The 22,827-nt window shown below is 37.7% G+C and overlaps 1 protein-coding gene across 1 annotated transcript; it reads left to right on the top strand.

Annotated features, from left to right (window-relative positions):
• Positions 1 to 1,631: 1,631 nt before the first annotated feature.
• LOC139920920 (UDP-glucuronosyltransferase 2A2-like) lies at positions 1,632 to 8,779 on the top strand. Its single transcript, XM_071911026.2, has 6 exons — positions 1,632 to 1,965; positions 2,934 to 3,082; positions 4,713 to 4,844; positions 7,040 to 7,127; positions 7,604 to 7,823; positions 8,494 to 8,779. Exons 1-6 carry the CDS (start codon positions 1,632 to 1,634, stop codon positions 8,777 to 8,779), a joined length of 1,209 nt encoding a protein of 402 aa, XP_071767127.2.
• The last annotated feature ends 14,048 nt before the right edge of the window (positions 8,780 to 22,827 follow it).

Raw genomic sequence — 22,827 nt, 5'->3', positions numbered from 1 at the left:
ATCTTTACTTTTTCTTAACATAGATCATCTAGATGCAGTGTAATTACTAGTTTGGCTGTACTAGATATTTGATATATTCAGTATATATCTTTTTACAACCCTAGATTTACAACCCTACTTTGCAAACCGGAAGAACTACAACTGTGGTGCTGATTTGTATCAAGCTGCATGGCGCAGCTCTAGGGAATAGTAGTTTAAAAAAATATTAGTGTTTTTCCTAGAATTGGAAGTTGTAAATACTGAATTGAGAGTACACTGAGGACTTTAACAGGATGGTAAACACATTTGTGTAATCAGATTTTAAATATCAAATTGTTAAATGGGTGAAAATTAATTTTAACCATATTTTACCGATATTTGACAGCGCCCCCAGTTGTTGAGTATACTCACATGATAGCTGAGGTCCAGAGCTCTCTATAACAGTTGGTCCCATGTCTGTAACCCCTTTTGCCGCTGAATTATAAGCCTTCAAACATACACCGAGGTCAAGGTTCAAAGGTCAGTATTTCAAAGCAGGAGCCATGTAGACTCTTCATACTGACACATGTTGCTCTCCAGGTCGAGACCTTTCCAACGATGGATTTGGTTTAGCTCTCTCTTTGAATGAGTTTTGAACATAATGTGTTATGAATGTGTTTTAAATGATTTATATGATGATTTTGAGTGGGTTTTGAATGTTCTGAATTGGTTTTCAGTGGATTCTGAATTTAATGGGTTTGTAATGGGTTTTGCATGGATTTTCCATTGATTGTAATTTCTTTTGCATGCGTTTAGAATGAGTGTTAGTGGTTGTTCAATTTAATGTTATGCAAGTGTTTTGAATGGGTTTGGAATGTTTTGAATGTGTTTTTCAATTGGTTTTGAGTGGGTTCTGAATTTAATGAGTTTTAGATGTGTTTTTGAATGGGTTTTGCATGGATTTTCAATTGGTTTTCAAAGGACAGTGTTGGACGAGGAATTCATGCTAAACCCTAAGAATCCATTGTTCGATAAAATATATATTGACGATATTATACTTTTTTTTTATTCAACTGAGCAGGAACTTCTACAGTTCCATGAATATGTGAATTCACTAAAAGAAAACTTCAAACTACCATAAATTTTCTAGATCTCAAGATCACTAAAATCTTGAGGAAGAGGACTTCCAAACAAAAGCAGGAGAGATGCGATCAAGGTTTATAGAAAGGGGATGCAAACCACATCTTCTTAACAAATCCATGGAAAAAGCAAAGTCATTGGACAGAAAAAATCTTCTGCAACTGTGTACCAGACTCTCCAAAAATGATGATTCAATTTACTTTTCTTTTTTTTTTGCACGCGTTTTCAAATGGTTTTGAGCGGTTATCAAATTTAATGTATGATTGGGTTTTGAATTGGTTTTGAGTGGGTTTTGAATCACTTGAGTTTTGAATCCATTTAAACTGAATTTGGAACGGCTCTTAAATGTGTTTTGAACACATTTTTCCTTCTCCCAGGTGCCGTTCACCCGAGCCGAGATGCACGGCCTCACCGAGGATTTCATCCACTACTCCATGTACGAATGGCAGAACGCCTCGCTGCTCCAGAAGTACCTGAAAATGCGCGACTTTATGGGCCGAACCTCGGGGCTGCAGCTGGTGCAGTGCGATGCCATGCTGCGAAACGCCACGCTGATGGCGTCGCTGAGGGCTGCCGGCTTCGATGCCATCCTCAGCGACCCCATGATGCTTTGCACCGACCTGCTGGCCGACCTGCTGGGCCTGCCGCTGATCGTTTCTCTGCGGTTTTCCTTCGGCGCGGTGGTAGAGCGGCACTGCGGCCACGCACCAGCACCGGCGTCGTTCGTCCCGGCGCCGCCGCTGTCCTACAGCGACCACATGACGTTCACAGAGCGGCTGGTCAACATGGTGACCTACGTTCTGTTCTCGGCGGTGACGGAGGCATTCTGGAGGCTGACGCTGGATCCATACTACAGCGAGATCAAAGGTGAGACGAAAAAAGGGAAAAACAAATTTGAAAGTAAAAAATATATGATTGAAAGTATCCTCCATCACCCCCATCACCAGGACCGAGCGCCGCCCCTTGGGGGACAGAACATTTGCCATCGCTGCCCCGACCCTCTGGAACTCCCTCCCTCCACACCAGAAACTCAGACTCACTCCCTTCATTCACAAATAAACTCAAAACCCACCTTTTCAAAAAGGCCTACAATATCTGACTCCCACTGCCTCTCCAGAACTGAAATGCACACTCTTGTCATTATTTGATCATTTTCATTTATTATCATCACTTTTGTATCAGTTTTTTGTTTGATTTTATATATTTCTTTTCTTTTCCTCTAGCTGTTGTAAAGTGTCTTTGAGTACTATGTAAAGCGCTTACAAATAAAATGTATAGTCAGAGAAAATAACTACAAAAACATCGGAATAAAAGATAAACGTAAAGGAAAGATAGAAAAATGTCAGAAGAGTAACAAAAGACGACCAAAACTAAAGAAAAATGTCAGAATAGTGTGCAAAAAAGTTAGAATTGAGTAAAAAAACAACAGCAAAACGTCACTGGGTTCGACCCATGATGCTTTGCAACGACCTGTCAAGTCATTTTTAAAGTTAAAAAAAGTTTTGAAAGTGAAACAAATACATTTTGAAAGTGAAAAAGAATGTTGTAATGACAAAATCGTTTTGTCATGTTCAAAGTGAAACAGACAGGTTTGACAATGGAATAAATCAGTGTTAAAGTGAAAAAAAAAATAATTAAAAGGTTTTTGAAAGTGAAATTTAATGTTTTGAAAGTGAAAAATGTTTGGAAAGTGAAATTAACCTTTTTGAAAATGAAAAAAGTCATTTTAAAAGTCATTTTTAAAGTATAAAAAATGTTTGGTCCTGTCTTCAAACCTTTTTTGAACTGTCAAAATAAAGGTATCCTACTAACGCCTTCACTTCCTGTCCACACAGGAAGTCCCACCTCCCTCTGCGAGACCATCGGGAAAGCCGACATCTGGCTGATCCGAACTTTCTGGGACTTGGACTATCCGCGGCCATTCCTGCCCAACTTTAAATTTGTAGGTGGTTTGCACTGCAAACCGGCCAATCAGCTGCCAGAGGCAAGTTTTGAAGTGATATTTCACCCCGAAAATGAAAATTCAAATTTTTTTTTAAATTCCATAAAAATCATGTTTAGCACTGGCTTGGTAGCATGTTTGGGTTAGCCTTGTGCTAGCATTAGCTTGTTAGCATTAGCTTGGTAGCATGAGTGAACATTAGTGAGTCAGAATTTGTTTGCACACTTGTTTGGTAATATGACTTAGAGCCCGCCTAAGTGTCTAGTAGAAATATTGAGGTAGCCTTGTGCTAGAATTTGTTTGCAGATTAAGCAGCAACCATACCTAAAGCCCAAATGTGGCCTCCAATTAATCGTGCGACTCATGGTGCGTTCCACTGGAAGTTGGAGGTCGGTAGTTCAGAGTTGGAACTAAATATAAATGCGTTCCAGTGCGTCTTCTCTGGAAAACACGGACGCAACAGCCTTTACCCATTAACGTTAACGTTAACGGCAGCTATCTGACAGCTCGTTACGTTAGCAGGCGAGTTCATACAGCAAAGACTTCTATCTACTAACGAAGCACAAGTCACCGAATTACGTTACAAATGGAAACTACAAAGTTGTTACAACACGTTTTCATAACACAAAAACTACATATCAAGTAAAATCAAGTTTTATTAAGTACAGATTGATGCCGTGACGTCAGCTGTGTTTATGTCGGAGAACTCGGGGCGGAAAGAATTTTGTCCGACTTTCCGACCGGGAACTCCGACTTGAACGACCGTTCCTTTGCACTCTTCCGTGTCGGAAGTCGTTTTTCTCCGAGTTCTGAGTACAGTGGAATGCAGCTTTAGATAAACATTGAGGGCGACCGGACAGCTGAGCGGCCCCGGCATTCATTAAGAAGCCGCCGGACGAGCCGGCAGAGCCGGTCAGACTTAGCTTTGCCTAAGCAGATACAATGTGGATACGCAGACTGCTGAGTCGGTCGGTATCTGCTCTCTGCTTTGGCGAGTGTAGGATGTAACTTTCATAGTGTGTGACTTGGTAGGGTTTAGATGTAGTGTGTAACTTAATGTTCTGAATAGACATGGATATTGATGGTAGTGTGTGGTAGAAAATCAACCCTTGTGCTATAACTTACTAGGCCAGAGGTCCTGCTTGTCAGGATGGCTCCGTTGTGACCATAAAATCCACCAAATTACTTCCATACTTTCCCTCACTTTTCACAATAAAAGCCACCAAATTCCACCAGCAGTCTTCCTTTCCTTTCATAATAAAAGCCACCATCCAAAGCCAACTAATATTTTTGTTTTGTTGATCTCCATTTATGATGATGATGATGATTTTTCCTTTCTTTCACAATTAAAGCATCTCCCTCCATACAATTTCCTCTCTTTCACAATAAAAGCCACCAACATCCATACTTTCTCATTTTTTTCACAAAAGCCACTAAATTCCATCATTTTTCCTTACCTTCTCAATAAGTTTCTCTGAGTTTCTCTAATGATGATGATAATAACGATGAAACAAACAATGAAAATAATGATGATGATGACAATTTCACAATAAAAGCCACCAAACCTCCATATTTTCTCCTTGTTTTCACAATAAAAATCACATAACAAACTTTTTTCCCTGGGCTCTGATGATAATAATAATGATGATGACAATAACAATGCTTCTTTCAGGAAATGGAGGAGTTCGCTCAGAGTTCGGGCGACGACGGCCTGGTAGTTTTCTCGCTGGGCTCCATGGTGACGAACCTGACGAAGGAGCGGGCTGATGTCATCGCCGCCGGCCTCGCACGTCTTCCACAGAAGGTCCAAAGCTCCGCCTTTCTCTGCTGCGTTCAGGAAGCGGATTCTTCCCCAAATTCTCCCAGACGTTTTCACATTTTTCCACCATTTCCCCAGCATTTTCCACCCAAAATACCCCGAAAATCGGCAAAACATCAGGGAAAAATAACCCAACTTTTTGCAAGTTGGATGATTTTATTCTCCTTACAACAATAAAAGCCACTAAATTCTCCACACTTTCCCTCCCTTTCACAATAAAAGCCACCAAACTACCTCCATACTTTTCCGTCCAAAGTTCAGGGGAAAATGGGAGAAAAATTGGAAGAATCAAAAGAGGAAAAATCATGGAAAAATTGGGGATAAACAATTTGTCCTAAGTCGGATGATGATTTTTAAATTGATGATGATGAATTTTAAACAAAGTTTGGAAAAATTACGTTTCTAGCATGAAAATTTCGTAAGTTGGACGATGATGTAGGGGAAAATTTGTCACCTGAGTTTCTGAGTTTTGACACAATTAGAACCTTCTAAAAATAGTAATTTATTTTTTTATAAGAATTATATTTGGAAAAATTGGATTCCGACATGGAAATTTCACAATTTTTTTTTTAAACTTGGGTTTCCTAGTTCAGATGCAATATAAATTTGAATTCATGTTGTGTTCAAGTGTTAAAATACTTTGGAAAAATTAATTTCCAGCGTGGAAATTTCGCAAGTCGGACGATGACTTCAGGGTAAATTTTGTAACTTGAGTTTCCGAGTTTTAATGCATTGATAACATTCTCAAAATAGCGGGAAAATTTAGATGTGCTAGTGGACAAATTGGAAAAAACAAGTTTCTGACATGAAAATTTCACAAGTTGGACGATTTTCTTGGCTATCTGGGTTTCCTAGTTAAAATGCAATACAATTTTTTAAAAAGAATTATAAATTAGAATTTATGTTGCGTTTAAGTGTTAAAATATATCAGAAAAATGACTTTCCGACACGGAAAGTTTGCAAGACGGACAATGATTTCAGGGATTCAAATTTTGTAACTTGAGTTTCTGAGTTTTAATGCACGTGCGTTCTCAAAATGGCGTGAAAATTTTGACTTATGCTGCATTCATGTGCTAGTGGACAAATTTGGAAAAATTTCATGAAAATTTCACAAGTTGGATGATGATTTTTTGCTGCCTGGGTTTCCTAGTTAACATGCAACAAAATAAATTATAAATTAGAATTTATAATTTCCCCAATGTCCCCAATGTCCGACTTCTGACTTCTTCCGACACCTGAGTTTCCGAGTTTTGATGCAATTAGAACCTTCTTAAAATGGTGGGAAAATTTTGAATTTTGCTGCATTGAGGTCCTGGTGGACAAATTGGGAACAATGAGTTTCTGGCATGGAAATTTTGCAACTTGGATGATTTTTTTTTTCTTCCTGTGTTTCCTAGCTAAGATGCAATAAAAAACTTTTTTGCTGCATTTAAGTGTTATCAGACATCGGAAAGATGAGTTTCCGATGTGGAAATTTTGCAAGTTGAATGGTGATGGTTTTTGCTACTTGGATTTCCTATTTAAGCTGCAATAAAATTTTTTTGACAAGAATTATATTAGAATTTATGTTGCATTCAAGTGTTATCAGATAGCGGGAAAAATTAGTTTCTGACAATTTCGCAAGTTGAACAATGATGTCTGGAAATTATTTTGTTACCCGAGATTCTGAGTTTTGATGTAATGACGTTCTCTAAAATGGCGGGAAAATTTTTAAATTATATTGCATTCAGGTGCTAATGGACAAATCGGGAAAAACAAGTTTCCGGCATGAAGTTGGATGATGATTTTTTTTATTATAATTTAGGATTTATCTTGCGTTCAAGTGTTATCAGACATCGGACGTGGAAATTCGGTATGTTCGTCACTTTGAACCGCGTATAATTATAATTTTCTAAATAAGATTCCCTATTTTTCCACAAATTCTGTCACAATAATGCAATATTACATATTTATTGCGATTAAGACGATAAACCATAATACTGACGACTGACGAAAAATTGGAAAAATATATTTACGCGCTTAAAATCCAGATGTGCTCATTTTCGATCTTTATTTTGAAACTGAAAATACAGTTTTGATACTTTTGATTATATTTATTCCAATTATGTTTATTATAATTTTCTGTATTCTACAACTTTTTAAAAACTTTTTAAAATAATATTTGTTAATTTTTTTCCTAGGTGATATGGAGGTACAAGGGAGAAAAGCCCGCCACTTTGGCGCCAAACACAAAGCTCTATCATTGGATCCCGCAAAACGACTTGCTGGGTAAAAATTTATGATTTTAAATTGACTATTTTTCATAACATTTCTGACGTTTTGACACATTAACATAGTTTTTTATATATCTAATTTATACAAATAATTAATTTTGTGCTTTTATTTTGAAGGAGAGTAAACTTTTGAAACTAAAAAAGTTTTCACAATACATGTTCCTTCCTTTCACAGTAAAAGCCACTGGACTCCCTCCATACAATTTCCATCGTTTCACAATAACAGCCACCAAACTCCCTCTGTACTTTTCCTCCTTTTCACAATAAAAGCCACCAAACACCGCCATGATTTTCACTCCCTTTGACAATAAAAGCCTCAACGCTTTATCATTTTTTCACTTTAAAAACCTTTTGTCCCCATGCAAACCCTTTCGTCCTTTTCACAATAAAATCTACTAGACGCCTCCATGATTTTCACTCCCTTTCACAATAAAAGCCACCTCCTTGTGTCATTTTTTTCCTCTTCCTCAGGCCATCCGAAGACCAAAGCCTTCATCACGCATGGTGGCACCAATGGCCTTTATGAGGCCATCTACCACGGCGTCCCATTGGTCGGAATCCCGCTTTTCGCCGACCAACCAGACAACATCCTGCGTATGGTGAGCCGAGGCGCCGCCGTCTCATTGGACTTCAGTAGCATGACGTCTGAGGACCTAGAGGAGGCCCTCAAAACTGTCATCGGCGACCTGTCGTAAGTAGTAGGAGGGTTGATGATGTCACAATGGGCAGTGATGTCAGAAAAATGTCAGGAAATGGGAAAATTATGAAATTAAATAAAATTAATTAAAATGAAAATGAAATTAAAAATGTCCTCTACAAAAAGATTAAATCAAATGAAATCAAATCAAAAATGTAATCTATGGTATTCTATTGGTTATAGTAGTTTTGACTGTAATTTTATCAGAATGTCATATCATTTCTATAGTCATCTCAAATGATTTAATCTTACGTTTTTCCAATGACTGATTGATTTTTTTGTCATTTCTATAGTATTATTATTATAGTATGCAGTATTTATATTATTTAAATTATTACATTTATTTTTATAGTAACTTCTGTAGTCATTTTGTTTGTAATTTTTTCATTATTATGATTCTTTGATACTAATTTCTACAGTCATTTTCATAGTAATGTTTTATTGTATTGTAATTTTTAAATGATTACAGTAATTTCTTCTCTATTTTTATGTAATTTTTATGATTGCAGTTATTTCTACAGTTATTTTTTGTTTTTTTTATTGTAAATTATTTCTATAATGTTTTTGTGATTTTGTTTATTTCTATGGTAATTCCAAAAGTATTTTTTTATTCTATAGTAGCTTTTTATTGTAATTTTTCACAGTATTTCTGTTGTCTTCCCAGCTACAAGTCCAGCATACAGCGTCTGTCGGCTCTGCAGCGCGACCAGCCAGTGGCACCGCTGGACACCGCCGTCTTTTGGATCGAGTTTGTGATGCGTCACGGAGGCGCACGGCACCTTAGGGTGCAGTCGCACCATCTGAACTGGTTCCAGTACCACAGCCTGGACATCTATGCCGCCCTGCTGGCTGTACTCTGTACTACCATTTTTATTTTTTATAAAAGTCTTCGGTTTTGTCTGCAAAAATGTTTTTCTAAGAGGAGTGAACAGAGGGAAAAGACAGAGTGACAAGAATAAAAAAAATGATTCTACTGTGAAAAATTATGTACTCCAAAAATTAAGTAATCATAATAATGAAAAAAAGTAAAAACAAAATTACTACAGAAGTTACTATAAAAATAAATGTAATTACTAAAGAAATACAAAAGATACTATAGAAATTACTATTTTTGTCAATGACTAGTTACGACAAATTTACAAAGAAATTGCAAAAAAGGTGAAATAAGATGAAATGCCTATAGAATTTATGCCTTTCTGATAAAATTACAATCAAAATGACTATAGAACCGTAATCAAAAATTGCTATAAAAATGTCTATAGAAAAAACCATGATCATGAAAAAATGACATAAAAAACATTATAAAAGTTACTACAGCAATGGCTGTAATCATGAAAATAATTACAATCAAATATTACTACAGAAATAACTATATAAATAATCACAATTATGAAAAAATTACAAAGAAATACAAAAAAATACTATAGCAATTACTGTGGAAATACCTATAATCATGAAAAGATTACAAAAAATATAACAAATACCATAGAAATTACTATAGAAGTAACACTAATCGTGAAACATTTACAAAAATAAAACTACATAAAGTACTACAAAAATAGTAATCATGAAAAAAAATATTTAAAAAATACACAAAAATACTATAGAAATTACTATAGAAATAATACTAATTAGGAAGAAAATACAAAAAAATAAATACAAATAAATGACTACAGAAATTTCTATAGAAATTACTATAGGACATTATCACATGAAATTACAATAAAAATTAGGGACATGATTATCTGAAATTACAATAAAATAGAAATTACCATAGATACAACATTGCAGTGCAGACAGTGCAAATAAATGCAGGTAAATGCAAATAATAAATGAAAATAATAATGCAGAATTTCGGATAAGGGATAAGGCTATATATATATATATATTTTGTCTTTTTTAACATGTTCAAAATAAATCTAAAATCTAAATCTAAATCTATGAATCAGGGAAAATTACCATGGTGCAGATTTTGCATGCTGCTATTCTGTTACCGTGGAGTTTTATGAATTAGCCCCATAGTGCGATATAATTAACGTCCTCCGAGAAATCTGGAAATTTAGGTCTGGAAAAGTCTGGAATTTTCAATGGCTCAGTCCCCTAAAACATATTTCTCTGGTGACGCCCCTGATATGAAGGATCATGTGTTTATTATAGTTATGAGTATGAAGGATCATGTGTTTATTATAGTTATGAGTATGAAGGATCATGTGTTTATTATAGTTATGAGTATGAAGGATCATGTGTTTATTATAGTTATGAGTATGAGGTGATGCAGCTGAAATGAAAGACTGACTTCACATGCTTTGCTGAAGCTTTATTAAAAGACACAGAGAAAATCACAGCAATCAGCCACCAGTGTAAAAAACTCAGTCATAAAGAGAGAGTCAGAAAATGATAACTTCCTTAAAAGTTGTATTCCTGTTAACAAAATCTCTTTGAGTGTTGATAGATTTTCATGTCATGTTGTTGATAACTCCCAGTTTGACAGCAGAGTGAACAGCAGGTGGCGCTGTGAGTCTCCAGCACTTTAACCCAAGGGCGGATATTTCATGTCACTGTTGGGGGGGGGGGGGGGGGGGGGGGGGGCATCAAACATAAACATTTCTCAAGAGCAATTCCTGAAGGGGACAAGAAGGTGCCGCCAAAACTGTTCTACTGTACTATACTGTTGTATTAAATGTATATAGAGGAAACCCTTATTACTACTATATACAGTATACTGGATAATTGATAGGTAAATAACGTAAGGGTTGTACCAGCATGTTCAAATGTTTTAAATAATTATATTAATAGTAATAATAATAATAATAGTTATAGCAGTGTTCCTTATCGGTCCAGTAGCCTATATATACTGGTTTTTGCATGTTCAACCAGCAATAATGGCCAGTAGGTGGCAATGGTACACCATATATGGGTGTAGTTTTCCTAATTACAATGAGTATGGTGTGATCTCATCTAACAGAATCTCCATTGAGACCCATCATGAAGATGGTTTCAGTATGAATTTGCCTTGTTTTCCATACTCATAACTACCCAAAACACAATTCAACACAACAGCAAGACTATTGTCTTGACTTTTTTACAAGTCTAAATAAGAGAGGGCGCTTTATTTCATAACTCTGATAAACAAAAGCTCAACAAACTTACCTGAGACTCTGTGCCTCTGTCTGACTGTCCATGCCTCTCTGTGCCCAGCTCTCTTCTCTTTGCCTTTGCCTAATGACACCATTATGAAACATTTCCATAAGCACTTCATTACTTTCTTATGAAATATCAAATTGCCTTTGATATTACTGGGGTCTTTCTACTTACTTGGCGTTTCGGTGCACCGGGACTTGATGGGCTGTCTGCTTTTCTTTTCTCTGCCATTTTAACTGACTCGGCTGACAAATAGACACACACACACACACACACACACACACACACACACACACACAGCATGCAAGTTATTTACAGTAGTAGGAGAGAAGCAACACCCATTAACTGAACTAAAGCTAATATATGCGTAATTAGATTTAGTTTTCCCGAAGAAGCAGATCTCTAATGTTTTGCTGTCAGTGTGTAAAAGTCCAGAACGCTATGAAGCCTGCCAGAAACTTCCTTAATATTTTAACATAGTGTTTGTTGTAATTATGTCTTTTTTATGAATTAAGTCTTCATTTATTTCCAAAATTACAGACAGGGGGGGGCCGGCGCCCCCTGTCCCCCAGGACATGGAGAGGCCACTTTAAAACTAATAATCAGAATCACTTCAGTCCACACCGGGACAGTTTGGATATGATATAGTTGCAGTAGGTGGAACTGGAGAACTAAGTGTTCATTAACTAATGTTAACTAATGCATTTACTAACATGAATTAAACACAAATAACAACATCAACAAAAATAAATGTTAAATGCACATCAACAACTGCTTTTTATTAATGCTATTATACATTTTTGTTAATAATATTAACCAGTGCGTTTACTAACATGAATTAAGCATGAAGAGTTAGGTTTTCAATTTAGACAATACATTGGCATTAACATGTAGAACAGCATTACTTAATGCAGTTTTTTATTGTGCATTTAATATGAACTCATCCTTGTTAATGTCACTGTTCATGCTTAATTCATGTTAGTAAAAACATTAGTTAAAAAACATGTATAACAACATAAATTAATTCAGCTGTTCATGTACATTTAATATGAACTAATCTATGTTCATGTTGTTATTGATGTTTAATTCATGTTAGTAAATTTATTAAGATAAGATAAGATATACTTTATTGTCCCCATGGGGGAAATTTGTCTTGGACTCTGTTGCTTTATCACATATCAGTTGTACATACATCATCAAAACATTTATATATATAAAAAACACATACATACAAACTAACATACATACATGTTAACACTGGAGAATGAACACTTAGTGTAAAGTATTACCAAGTAATCTGATGAAATCCTGATGATGATAATATTCATATTTTTATATTTCAGTTCTTAAAGAATATGATTTTACAGTCGGGCTCCTGAACGCCCCGCTGTGTTGATTTGGTGTTTCAAAGCCCCTGAATTGTGGAGTTTATTAAAATGAAAATTATTGATTCTAAAAAAAAAAATACCCCAGAAATATACTCACTGGCCTTTTTCCACCATTCTGCAGGAGGGAGTTTTTCTAAGGTCTCCCTGAAAAATAAACATTTTAGGCTTTATTTCCATACAGAAATACAACTTAGCAAATGTATAAAATAAATGTAAATTACACTTTTACATTTTTTTGGTTATGGCTGGTTGTTGGTAATACTGGATGATATAATATTACTGTTTAAAGGATGGCGTCTGACATCGCCCACCTTGCTCATTTTAATTTGACTAAATCGTAATATACACACAAGATCAAAGAGATCAAAGAACACAAAAACAAGTGAATGAAAGAACGAGAAAATCAAATAAATTCATAAAAAAATCGATTTGTCTTTTCATTTAGGTATAAATGTATTTAGTGCTTCGTTTTGGATTCTGTTAAAGTGATTTGAATATGAATAAATTAATGTAACCTGGCAGTTCTGTTGCAGTGAAGGTAACTTACTCCTGTATGTATTTGCACTCATGGGGAGGGATGGAAGGAAGGACGGATGTGATGTCTTTTTGCAGTTCTACCAGAGATTTGTGTCCACAAGTGTCTTCATTCCTTAAGGAAAATGTACATTTAATAATGAGATTAATGAGTGGAAAATGAATCACAACAACACATTAGAATATAGAAACATGTTTACATTTTAGTCAAAGGGACGTTCACTTTGTTAACTAGATGACACGTAAAGCTTTTACAGCAATAACAACCATAGAAAGTGTTGCAGTAAGTGCATACGTTTTGAAATGTGTAACAAGGCAGTCAAAAGCAACTCTAAAACCAGAAAGTTTTTAAGAGAATGCTTAAGAAATAGCAGATACAGGTGACGGAGTGTGTGTTTCTATTACTCTGAGGATTCAAAATCACACACATTTAAGCACAATTGTAAATATTGACTATAGTTCTATTCATTAACATGCCAACACGTTGTTAATGTACTTACACCCCCGACTTCATGTTGACCATTAACACATGAAAGCCAGTCACTTTGTGATCGAAGTTGGGCAGTTCATACTTGGCTAAAAAGCTTGGAGAGAGTAAAAGGAAACAAGCACAGGAAATCTGTCATTTTTACTTGTATTCAATGTGGATTACTGTTGTTTATCTCTTCTTGCACACACACACACACACACACACACACACACACACACACATACACAGGAAGAGGAAGCTGAAAGAAACAGCAGCAGGCCCAAAGAAGACTGAACACTGAAAAGTCAGATTGTTTTCTTACCCAAACATCAAACTTCATACTATTCATAATTTTGTCCACTTCAAAACCGAGGGAAGACTCTGTATTTGCTTTGTAGACCTGAAAAAGCCGTTTGATTCAATTTGGCACTGTGGATTATTTTTCCAACTTCTCCAAAGTGGCATTGGTGGCAGAGTATATGATTTAATTAAATCCAAATACTCTGACAATCAATGCTGTGTGAAGATTGTAAATTAAAGAACTGATTTATTTAACGTAGGCAGAGGAGTCCATCAGGCTGCAACCTTCCCCGCCCTGTTTAACATTTACATCCAGAAATTAGCCACTATATAATCTGCAAGCCCAGGACTAGAGCTGCAGGGAAAACAAGTGAAGGTCCCGCTGTATGCAGATGATTTGGTTTTATTATCTCCTACAGCTTTACAACAAAACCTGACACTGCTGGAGAACTACTGTAAAAACTGCATGAGCATTATCCATCAACCTGGATAAAACACAGACTATGGTGTTTCAAAAAAAAAAAAAATCCAGATCACAAGCAACCAAACACCAGTTCACTTTGACCCAGTGCCTGTCAGTCCATCACAAAAACACATTAGTGTCTTTGTGGAGAACTTTGTAGAGATCAGCAGCTTTCTTTAATGAGTTGACTTTTTCTCTGAATGTCATTACTGTGAATATCTTTGGATCTTTTTGTCGTTTTAACATCTGAAATCAAAGTTATTCTTAAGATTAATTGCAAGTTAAATCCCCCTAAAATACATGGCTAATATCACAGACCGGTCCCTTTATGTATCAATATAGTTCACTGGTGTGTGTGTGTGTGTGTGTGTGTGTGTGTGTGAACCTGATTTATCTCATTACAAGTGATTTACCTGTCGGGCTCAGACTTGTACCCCTTGTCTCCAGCCAGTAACACAGTGACGGTACCTGATGCTGCCTTTGCCAACTGGAGTAGAAACAACAGCAGATTATTTCAGCAGAATCAGTTTCATGTCAGACAAACAGGATTATAATAAATTTAGGGAGTGGTAACTCTGACTCCAGCCAAAATGAATCAGTCAGATGCAGTGATGATATTACTGATAACATGTAAACTGTGTAAGTGGGCGCTGTTTTCTTTCTGCTGGTAACTGGAACATTTTGGCCTTCAGCAGATGCTTTTATCAGGCCAGAGGGAGAAAGATGGAAACCGAAGCTGCAGCTGTAAATGAAACAGAGCCGGCCGCTCAAAGCAACAGATCAAATCTGAGCATTATGCCGGTTCACAGCGGCACAATTTCACGAGCGAGTCGCAGTCGGGCCGTTCGCACCGGCAGCGTATTTCTCCGGCCGGCAGCTCTCCTGCTCTACAGGAGGAGAAACCTGTGGAAACGTCTCTTCTGTTCACTGCTGTCCTTATAGAAACACTGCTGACAGCTCACTGTGCTTTTCCACATCAGGGATGAACTTCTTATCTTCCAGCTTCTTCATTTCTCCCTTTCTTCACAAACTCCCTCATATCAAAGCTGTCACATTTATCTGTTTGTTTTCTCAGCAAGAGTCGTGACTTGTGATCAGGCAATAATTAGGAAAGCCTAGATCTCTCTCTCTCTCTCTCTCTCTCTCTCTAAATAATGACATAGGCCTAAATAAATTAAGTAGCCTATAAATAAACAAATCAAATTAAATAACAGACTCAGTTTTCTAAAGGCAAGTGATAATTCAAAACCAGATAGATCATCATCCTACAGTGTGTTGCATTTAAAACTTGCATCAGTGCAGATGGATTAACCAACAACAGTGAAGACCCTGGTAAACTGATCACTGAATATATTTGTGCTTCTGTGGTGATGTAATGGAGATAGGAGCATCTCTAGTGTTTCCATGGTGTTTTCCTGTAGAGCAGGAGAGCTGCTGCCAGGAGAAATGTTTCTGGTGTGAACGGCCCGACCGGGACTCGCTTGGATTAGAAACCTTTGTTGCTGCTCATGTGAGAGCAAAGAAAATCTTTCACCGGCATGTTCTTTCACTCATATTGTTAGCTAGCTAGCTGCTAATTCGTTCAGAGATATCCAACACACACACACACTCACCGCAACTGAGACGGCGGCCCAGTACATTTTGACCGGTTTGTCTGACTTGCAATCCTCATCGCCAAGTAAGACTTCTACAGGAGAGAGAAGAGACATCAGAGTCATCCCTGGTTCTGATCACATGGGACAATTCCATAAATAAAGAATCGATGCGATAGGGGCAGCCTGTATGTTACACATAGCTCGCACTGAAATTAATTTTAATATTACCGTCGCTGTTTTTCTTTCCGCACCACAGTGGAGTGTCTGCTAGGATGCCATATATGGTCTGCCAAACATCGACATAGGTGTCTGGATTTTTCGGTAGCAAGTGTCCAGTTGCACTGTACAGCAGAACCTGACGGCATTACAGGCAGTTGTGTTATACACTCACTGAACACATGAACACATGAACACATGAACACATGAACACATGAACACATGAACACTGGTGTGACGTCTGACATGACTGTGGTGGTTTCTCACCTTGTCCTTGTCTATTTGAATGGGCTCTGCTTTGAGCATTTCGTTGTAATCGTCCTGTGTGACGGTCTCTGGATCCTTCTTGACAAAGGCGCCGGAGAACGTCTTCCAGAAGGTGTCACACCTGATCAATCAATGGATCAATGGATACATCAGTATAATAATTTCACTCATTTGATTCATAAACTGAAGCAAAAACATCATTGTTAATGAATGACTGAATGTACGCAGGTCTGGTTTTATCTTCAGCACATTTAAAGAACAGTCAGACATCACAACGCAGAAACTCGTCACAAACTGTTTCAGACTAAATGTCTTCTGATGTTTGGTAGTCATAAGAGCTCTATATCACACAGCTCTATATCACACAGCTCTATATCAGACAGCTCTATATCAGACAGCTCTATATCAGACAGCTCTATATCACACAGCTCTATATCACACAGCTCTATATCACACAGCTCTATATCAGACAGCTCTATATCACACAGCTCTATATCACACAGCTCTATATCAGACAGCTCTATATCACACAGCTCTATATCACACAGCTCTATATCAGACAGCTCTATATCACACAGCTCTATATCACACATCACAGTGTGACATCACAGTGTGAACATTGTACTTGATGTCTTTACAGAAATTGTTCTTACCTTCCAGGATTTGTTTTGACAAATTTGTTACATTTCCACTTGACTACTTCCTCAAACGACTGTGCTTGTCCCTTAAAACAATTGAAAATGTTATAAAGCTTACTCATCTAGCTACATAGACCCAGGGTGTAATGTATATATGTATATATAATATAATATAATATATATAATATAATATATATATGACAGTATGATGTATTATATGACAGTATGATGTATTATATGACAGTATGATGTATTATATGACAGTATGATGTATTATATAACAAACCTGTTGTGGCTGAAGAAGCATCATAGTGATGGATACGAGGAGCAGAGCCATCCAGACAGACTGAAACCTTTCTGCCATTCTGCACAGCAGCGCTCTGTAAACACATCATCATCACTGGAGATGAGCTTTCATTTGCTTCAGTGTTTCATCTTCCTGTTGTGTGCTTTCATGACTCCACTTTATATTCATAGATAAACTGCTTTTATAGAATCAGGTTGTAAACCGGGTCCCTGATAACTTTATTGTTCCTGAATTTATATCAAACCAGACCAGATGAAATCCCAGTGACAGCACTGGAACAACAAAAATCATGTGATTATCACCAGTTTCCATGAATGTGAGGGAGTTACAGAAGATGTTATATAGTTTTGTAAGAGTGAGTAATCAGTATGAATGCTCAAGATTGATTCATAATTCCTGAATATGTAATATCATCACATAAATAGTGCATGACTCAAAAAAATGCACTGAGAAAAATGTTCATTTCACATCAGTAAAATACTTTAAATAAAACTTCCTGAAACAGCTCGTCCTGTCCAACGCTACTTCTTCTCTTCATTACAAAGTATTTACTGGACTAGATTTAAACATTACATTTGTAACACACACAGAGGGGACAGTGTACATGTGCTTCAAGCAACACAACAAGAAACGTTCTTATATTTTGGCAGATACATGGGGCTGGACAGAGAAACTGAACTTGGACCTGTATTATGTAGAGATGAATGTAAATCCCAGATGGCTCATATGGGCTGATATATCTGCAAGTCCACAGGCGCTAAAGTCGACTCAAATCAAAATCAAAATCAATCACCAATATAATATCGGTGCGATAGTGCTTGTACTAACAGTGTGTACAGTGAGCCGCTGCAGGCCGTGATGCTGGTGTGTACAACCTGCAGAGTGAATAATCTGACTTATTATTGATTACCATGGGGAAACTTTAGTTCAGGAGAACTGGAAGTTGCATTCACTGCAGATCTCAGCCCTTGACATTATTTCATTATAATTAAAACAAAAATGAAAATATGTTCTCTATTATACCGTACATCTCTCCATTCTTATAAATATTCCCTACAGGACAAACATTGGTGGCAAAACTGGTTCACTGTTCATCTACACAGTGAATAAAACAGGTGCTTAAAACCTCTCCGCTGTATTGATGCTAACTTTGTTGGGCTAACAGACGTTTCACTGTGTACAGAATCTGTTTTATTGGTGAACATTATAAACAAAACTCCTGCTAGCTTTTTCACTCATATTGCCAAAAATCAACAGCAGCACTCTCATAATTGTCTATTTGCCTCTCCTTCCTATAATAGCTATATTAATATGGAGTAACACAAAAATAAAAAAAATTAATTCAACATTTTTTTTTTTTTTTTTTAAATGAATCAACATTTAAGGAGAGTTACCAGGCTGTTCATGTCACCATACAGCACCATGACATCTTGTCTACATGTGTAATAACATTGTATAACTGTTAAAAGTTGGGGCAAACTGGTTTGCTGTTTATCTACACAGTAAATAAAATATTAGGAGCTTAATTTGGTTATCCACTGTTTATCTACATAGGGCACAATGCAGTCACAATAAACTTATGTATTCACTATTTACCTGCATAGTGGAAAATAAAATCGTTGAAAGTTGGCAGCAAAACTAACAATAGCTGCTTAATCTCAACTGTTTATCTACACCAATATATTAAGTACAAAGATTACACTACAAAAAACAAACTTCTTAGCAGTAAGGGCTGTTAGGAAATAGCATTTGATCATTTTGGCTTAAATATTATTCACAGCACAGCATAAAAAACACCAGTTCACTGGTCATGGTTTTTAGTCACAGGTCAATAATTGCTAACAGAACTTCAAGACATTTTGCCTCCAAAGTTTTAAGTGATAAAATGAAGAGACAAGTCTCATCCACCAAAAAGCCCGACTGCTGTAATGTCCTCTGTGTGTTTTAGACCCTAAACTGCTCTCTTTTAGTTTCACACTGTAAAATGTCTGTGGATTATTACTGTTTTACTCTCTGTCAGATTCAGGCTCAAATTAAATATCTAGTTTCCAGCACCACTTAACAGTATTCACTTCTTTACTTTGGATTTTATCGAGTTGAGATTCATTTCAGATTTATCCAGTTTGAAAGTTCATTCTGCTTTGCTTTGAGTATCATAATGATGAAAACAATATATCTCTGATGGTAAAGCAGAGGAGCCTCACCTGTCTCTGTGCTGTGTTGTCTGCTCGGTAGAGTTCAGATCAGAGAGGAGTGTCGACTCAGCAGGTGAGGATCCGGTCTGATGCGGCGGTCTGTGAGTCTCAGTAGAAATGTACCTGCTTTAATCCACACCTGGACTGTCAGGACACGCCCACTGACAGACCGTTGTTTCACTGTAGATTAGATTAGAGTTTTTGCATCTGCCTTTATCAGGATCTAGCTTCGATGAAAGGCTCAGTGTGACGCTGCACGTCTCAGGACACGATCACCAGATGTAGGGTGTCTCTGTGTGGTGAAACATTACAGACACACAACACAGTGTGGAGCTTCATCCACTAGCAACAGCGATCATTAGCAATAACACGACTGCTTATGATCTATGGAGAACAATTAGGATTAGTCTTAGCTGATGAAGACTGTGATGCACAGTTGGTTTCACTACTGTTGACAAAATGCACTTATTGCAAGTCGCTTTGCACAAAAGCATCTAAATGATGAAATGTAAAGTAATGTTTGTCAGTAGAAATGTATGTTTACTGCATAGTACTTTCTCTGTTACTGTAGTATTTACAGTATTTGAATGTATTTGTACATTTTACAGGTCGTGGTGGAAGAGACCTGAGCAGCAGACTGGTGAACATGGTGCTGTCAAACAATGCCATGACACTATTTTATCTCTGTGTGTTTTATATTTGACTAGAGTGACATGATCATCTTTTCCAACATGCTGCTGTGTGTAAGTGTAACTGAAAATGCAAAAGGAAGAAGCCGACTGATAAGATATTCATAGAAGAGTTTCACTGAGCACAAAGTGTTTCACTGTGCAAGAGATTTGTGGAGTTTTGTGTTTCTGTGTTTAGAGTTTATGAAAATGAGCCTTAGTTTCAGAAAATGTGTGTAAGAAACTGTGAAAAACTGTAACTGTCTCACATTGTGTCAAGGGCGTAGGTTTGATTTTGACATTGGTAGGGACACAAATGGGGGAGGTCCGGAGAGGATGTAACCCCCACTGGAAGCTGAGGCGTTTTGCATTTATGATGGACTTCTGACCGCCATTTCATGTCATCTAGAGCCTTAATTTATATTAATAATATTTACTTATTTTGTATATTTTATATGATTAAGAGCAGCAGAACATAGTATTCATGCCCACATTATTAAAACCATGTATGGGTTGAGTGCTTAGTAGACCAATTAGTATACCAGTACAACCTCAGTGTAACACAGAATGAATATCTACATTTAGCCTACTCTTATAATCATGTTGTTACAAGCCTAGGCCTCACCTGTGACCCTGCCCCTCCTCCTGCCCCTCCTCCTGCCCCTCCACCTGCCTCTCCACCTGCCCCTCCTCCTGCCCCTCCACCTGCCCCTCCTCCTGCCCCTCCTCCTGCCCCTCCTCCTGCCCCTCCTCCTGCCCCTCCACCTGTCCCTCCACCTGCCCCTCCTCCTGCCCCTCCACCTGCCCCTCCACCTGCCCCTCCTCCTGCCCCTCCACCTGCCCCTCCTCCTGCCCCTCCTCCTGCCCCTCCTCCTGCCTCTCCACCTGCCCCTCCTCCTGCCCCTCCTCCTGCCTCTCCACCTGCCCCTCCTCCTGCCCCTCCTCCTGCCCCTCCACCTGCCCCTCCTCCTGCCCCTCCACCTGCCCCTCCACCTGCCCCTCCTCCTCTGTCTGAGCTACTACCTGCTGGACTGCTTCTGTCACCTGACAAAATAATACATTGATGCATGCCATATGAAGAGTGAGAAAATGTATGGCTTAGTTGAGTATTGTTATTAGTATTATTATTACTATTATTGTTGACTCTGCAAATTAGCAATTCAGAAAATATATTTCTCGTGAGCGGTGTCACGTCAATTTTTATCCGGGCTGCAAAAATGGTCCGGGTGACGCAATGACATTCTAAAACAGCTGTTATAAGTTTCGTTACAGCGTCCGTTGCTATGCCGACACGGGACACCGATGCACTATGCAGCGGGACTCATAGTAGAGAACGCGATCTGTTAACATTGACTAGACACTAACGGACAAAACAACGTTTGTTGTCAATCAAAAAAATTGCTAGTGACATTTCAGAGTCGCTTGATATTGGTAGGGACACGTCCCTACCGTCCCTACCCAATTCTACACCCTTGCATTGTGTCTCTTCTCCTTCTCATCAAGTGAGAGAGAACAGCAAGCTAAAACCCAACAGAGGAGCAGAATCAGATTCAGTCAAATCATCAATATTTCATCATTTCACAGTATATGCTGAATCCTTCTGTTATCACGTTGTACTTGAAGTGAACAAACTTTGGTGCTTCTTCCCCACCATGAGACAAACAGATGAATGGATCTGTAACAAGATGTGTTGAATTCAGCCACAGAAAACAAAGTGTAGCCTGCATTTGTCAACAAGTCCCAATAAATCTGGGAATAAGAAAATGCTGTAAAATAATTATATCCCAAATTACAGATGTAAATATCAGCACCTTGGCCATAAGAGTCGTGAACTCGTAGCTTCTTATCAACTAAAAGTCTCGTTCCAAGAGAGATTTTTCTTCACACTTGAGACCGGCTGAGGTACAAAAGTGTCATGAAACTCTGAATGTGGAAATCTGGAGACAAAGTCACATTCAACAAGATGTTTATCTTCAGGCTGTAAAACAATCTTGTCTCAATGTTCATTTTTGCCCAAACTATATTTCACAATAGATATTTAATCAGAGGTGAAAGACAGACAAAGCCTCACTTTCCCCTGCAGAGGCTGGAGAAGCAGTAAAGTGATGAGATACTTTGCATCGTAGATCTGGTGCATGTGTAATTTGTCTTTGGGCAGCGGTGTGATGTGGTCATATACGGTTGGTGGTTTAAAAATTTGCCTGTTTGCCCAGCTGTGAAATGGGAGATAGCAGCGTTATGTAACCTGTAACTAACCTGATGGCTGGAAATACCTGGTAACAAGGGCGGATATTTCATTTCACTGTTGGGGGGGACAATAAACAGAAAAATTTCTCAAGAGCAATTCCTGAAGGGGACACCAAAGGTGCCGCCAAAAGTACTGTTGTATTAAATGTATATAGAGGTCCATTATGAAACATTTCCATAAGCACTTCATTCCTTTCTTATGAAGATTTTATCAAATTGCCTTTGATATTACTGGGGTCTTTCTACTGAAAAATGATCGGATGTCTGTTTTTCTTTTCTCTGCCATTTTAACTGACCTGGCTGGCTGACAAATAGACACACACACACACACACACACACACACACGCACACACACACACACACACACACACACACACAGCATGCAGGTTATTTACAGTAGTAGGTGAGATGCAACACCCATTAACTGAACTAAAGCTAATATATGCCTAATTAGATTTCGTTTTCCCGAAAAAGCAGATCTCTAATGTTTTGCTGTCAGTGTGTAAAAGTCCAGAACGCTATGAAGCCTGCCAGAAACTTACTTATATTTTAACATAATGTTTGTTGTAA

This window comes from Centroberyx gerrardi, chromosome 2, assembly GCF_048128805.1.
Source record: "Centroberyx gerrardi isolate f3 chromosome 2, fCenGer3.hap1.cur.20231027, whole genome shotgun sequence".
Classification (NCBI taxonomy): Eukaryota; Metazoa; Chordata; class Actinopteri; order Beryciformes; family Berycidae; genus Centroberyx; species Centroberyx gerrardi.
Note: the sequence above shows the minus strand (reverse complement) of the source record. Positions and strands in the feature narration are given on the sequence as shown.

Excerpts from the sequence above, each read along its gene's own strand:
- LOC139920920 (XM_071911026.2), top strand. The coding sequence starts at position 1,632 with ATGCTGCGAAACGCCACGCTGATGGCGTCGCTGAGGGCTGCCGGCTTC. Across the intron at positions 1,966-2,933 it reads ATACTACAGCGAGATCAAAG|GAAGTCCCACCTCCCTCTGC; the intron begins GTGAGACGAAAA and ends CTGTCCACACAG. Across the intron at positions 7,824-8,493 it reads ACTGTCATCGGCGACCTGTC|CTACAAGTCCAGCATACAGC; the intron begins GTAAGTAGTAGG and ends TTGTCTTCCCAG.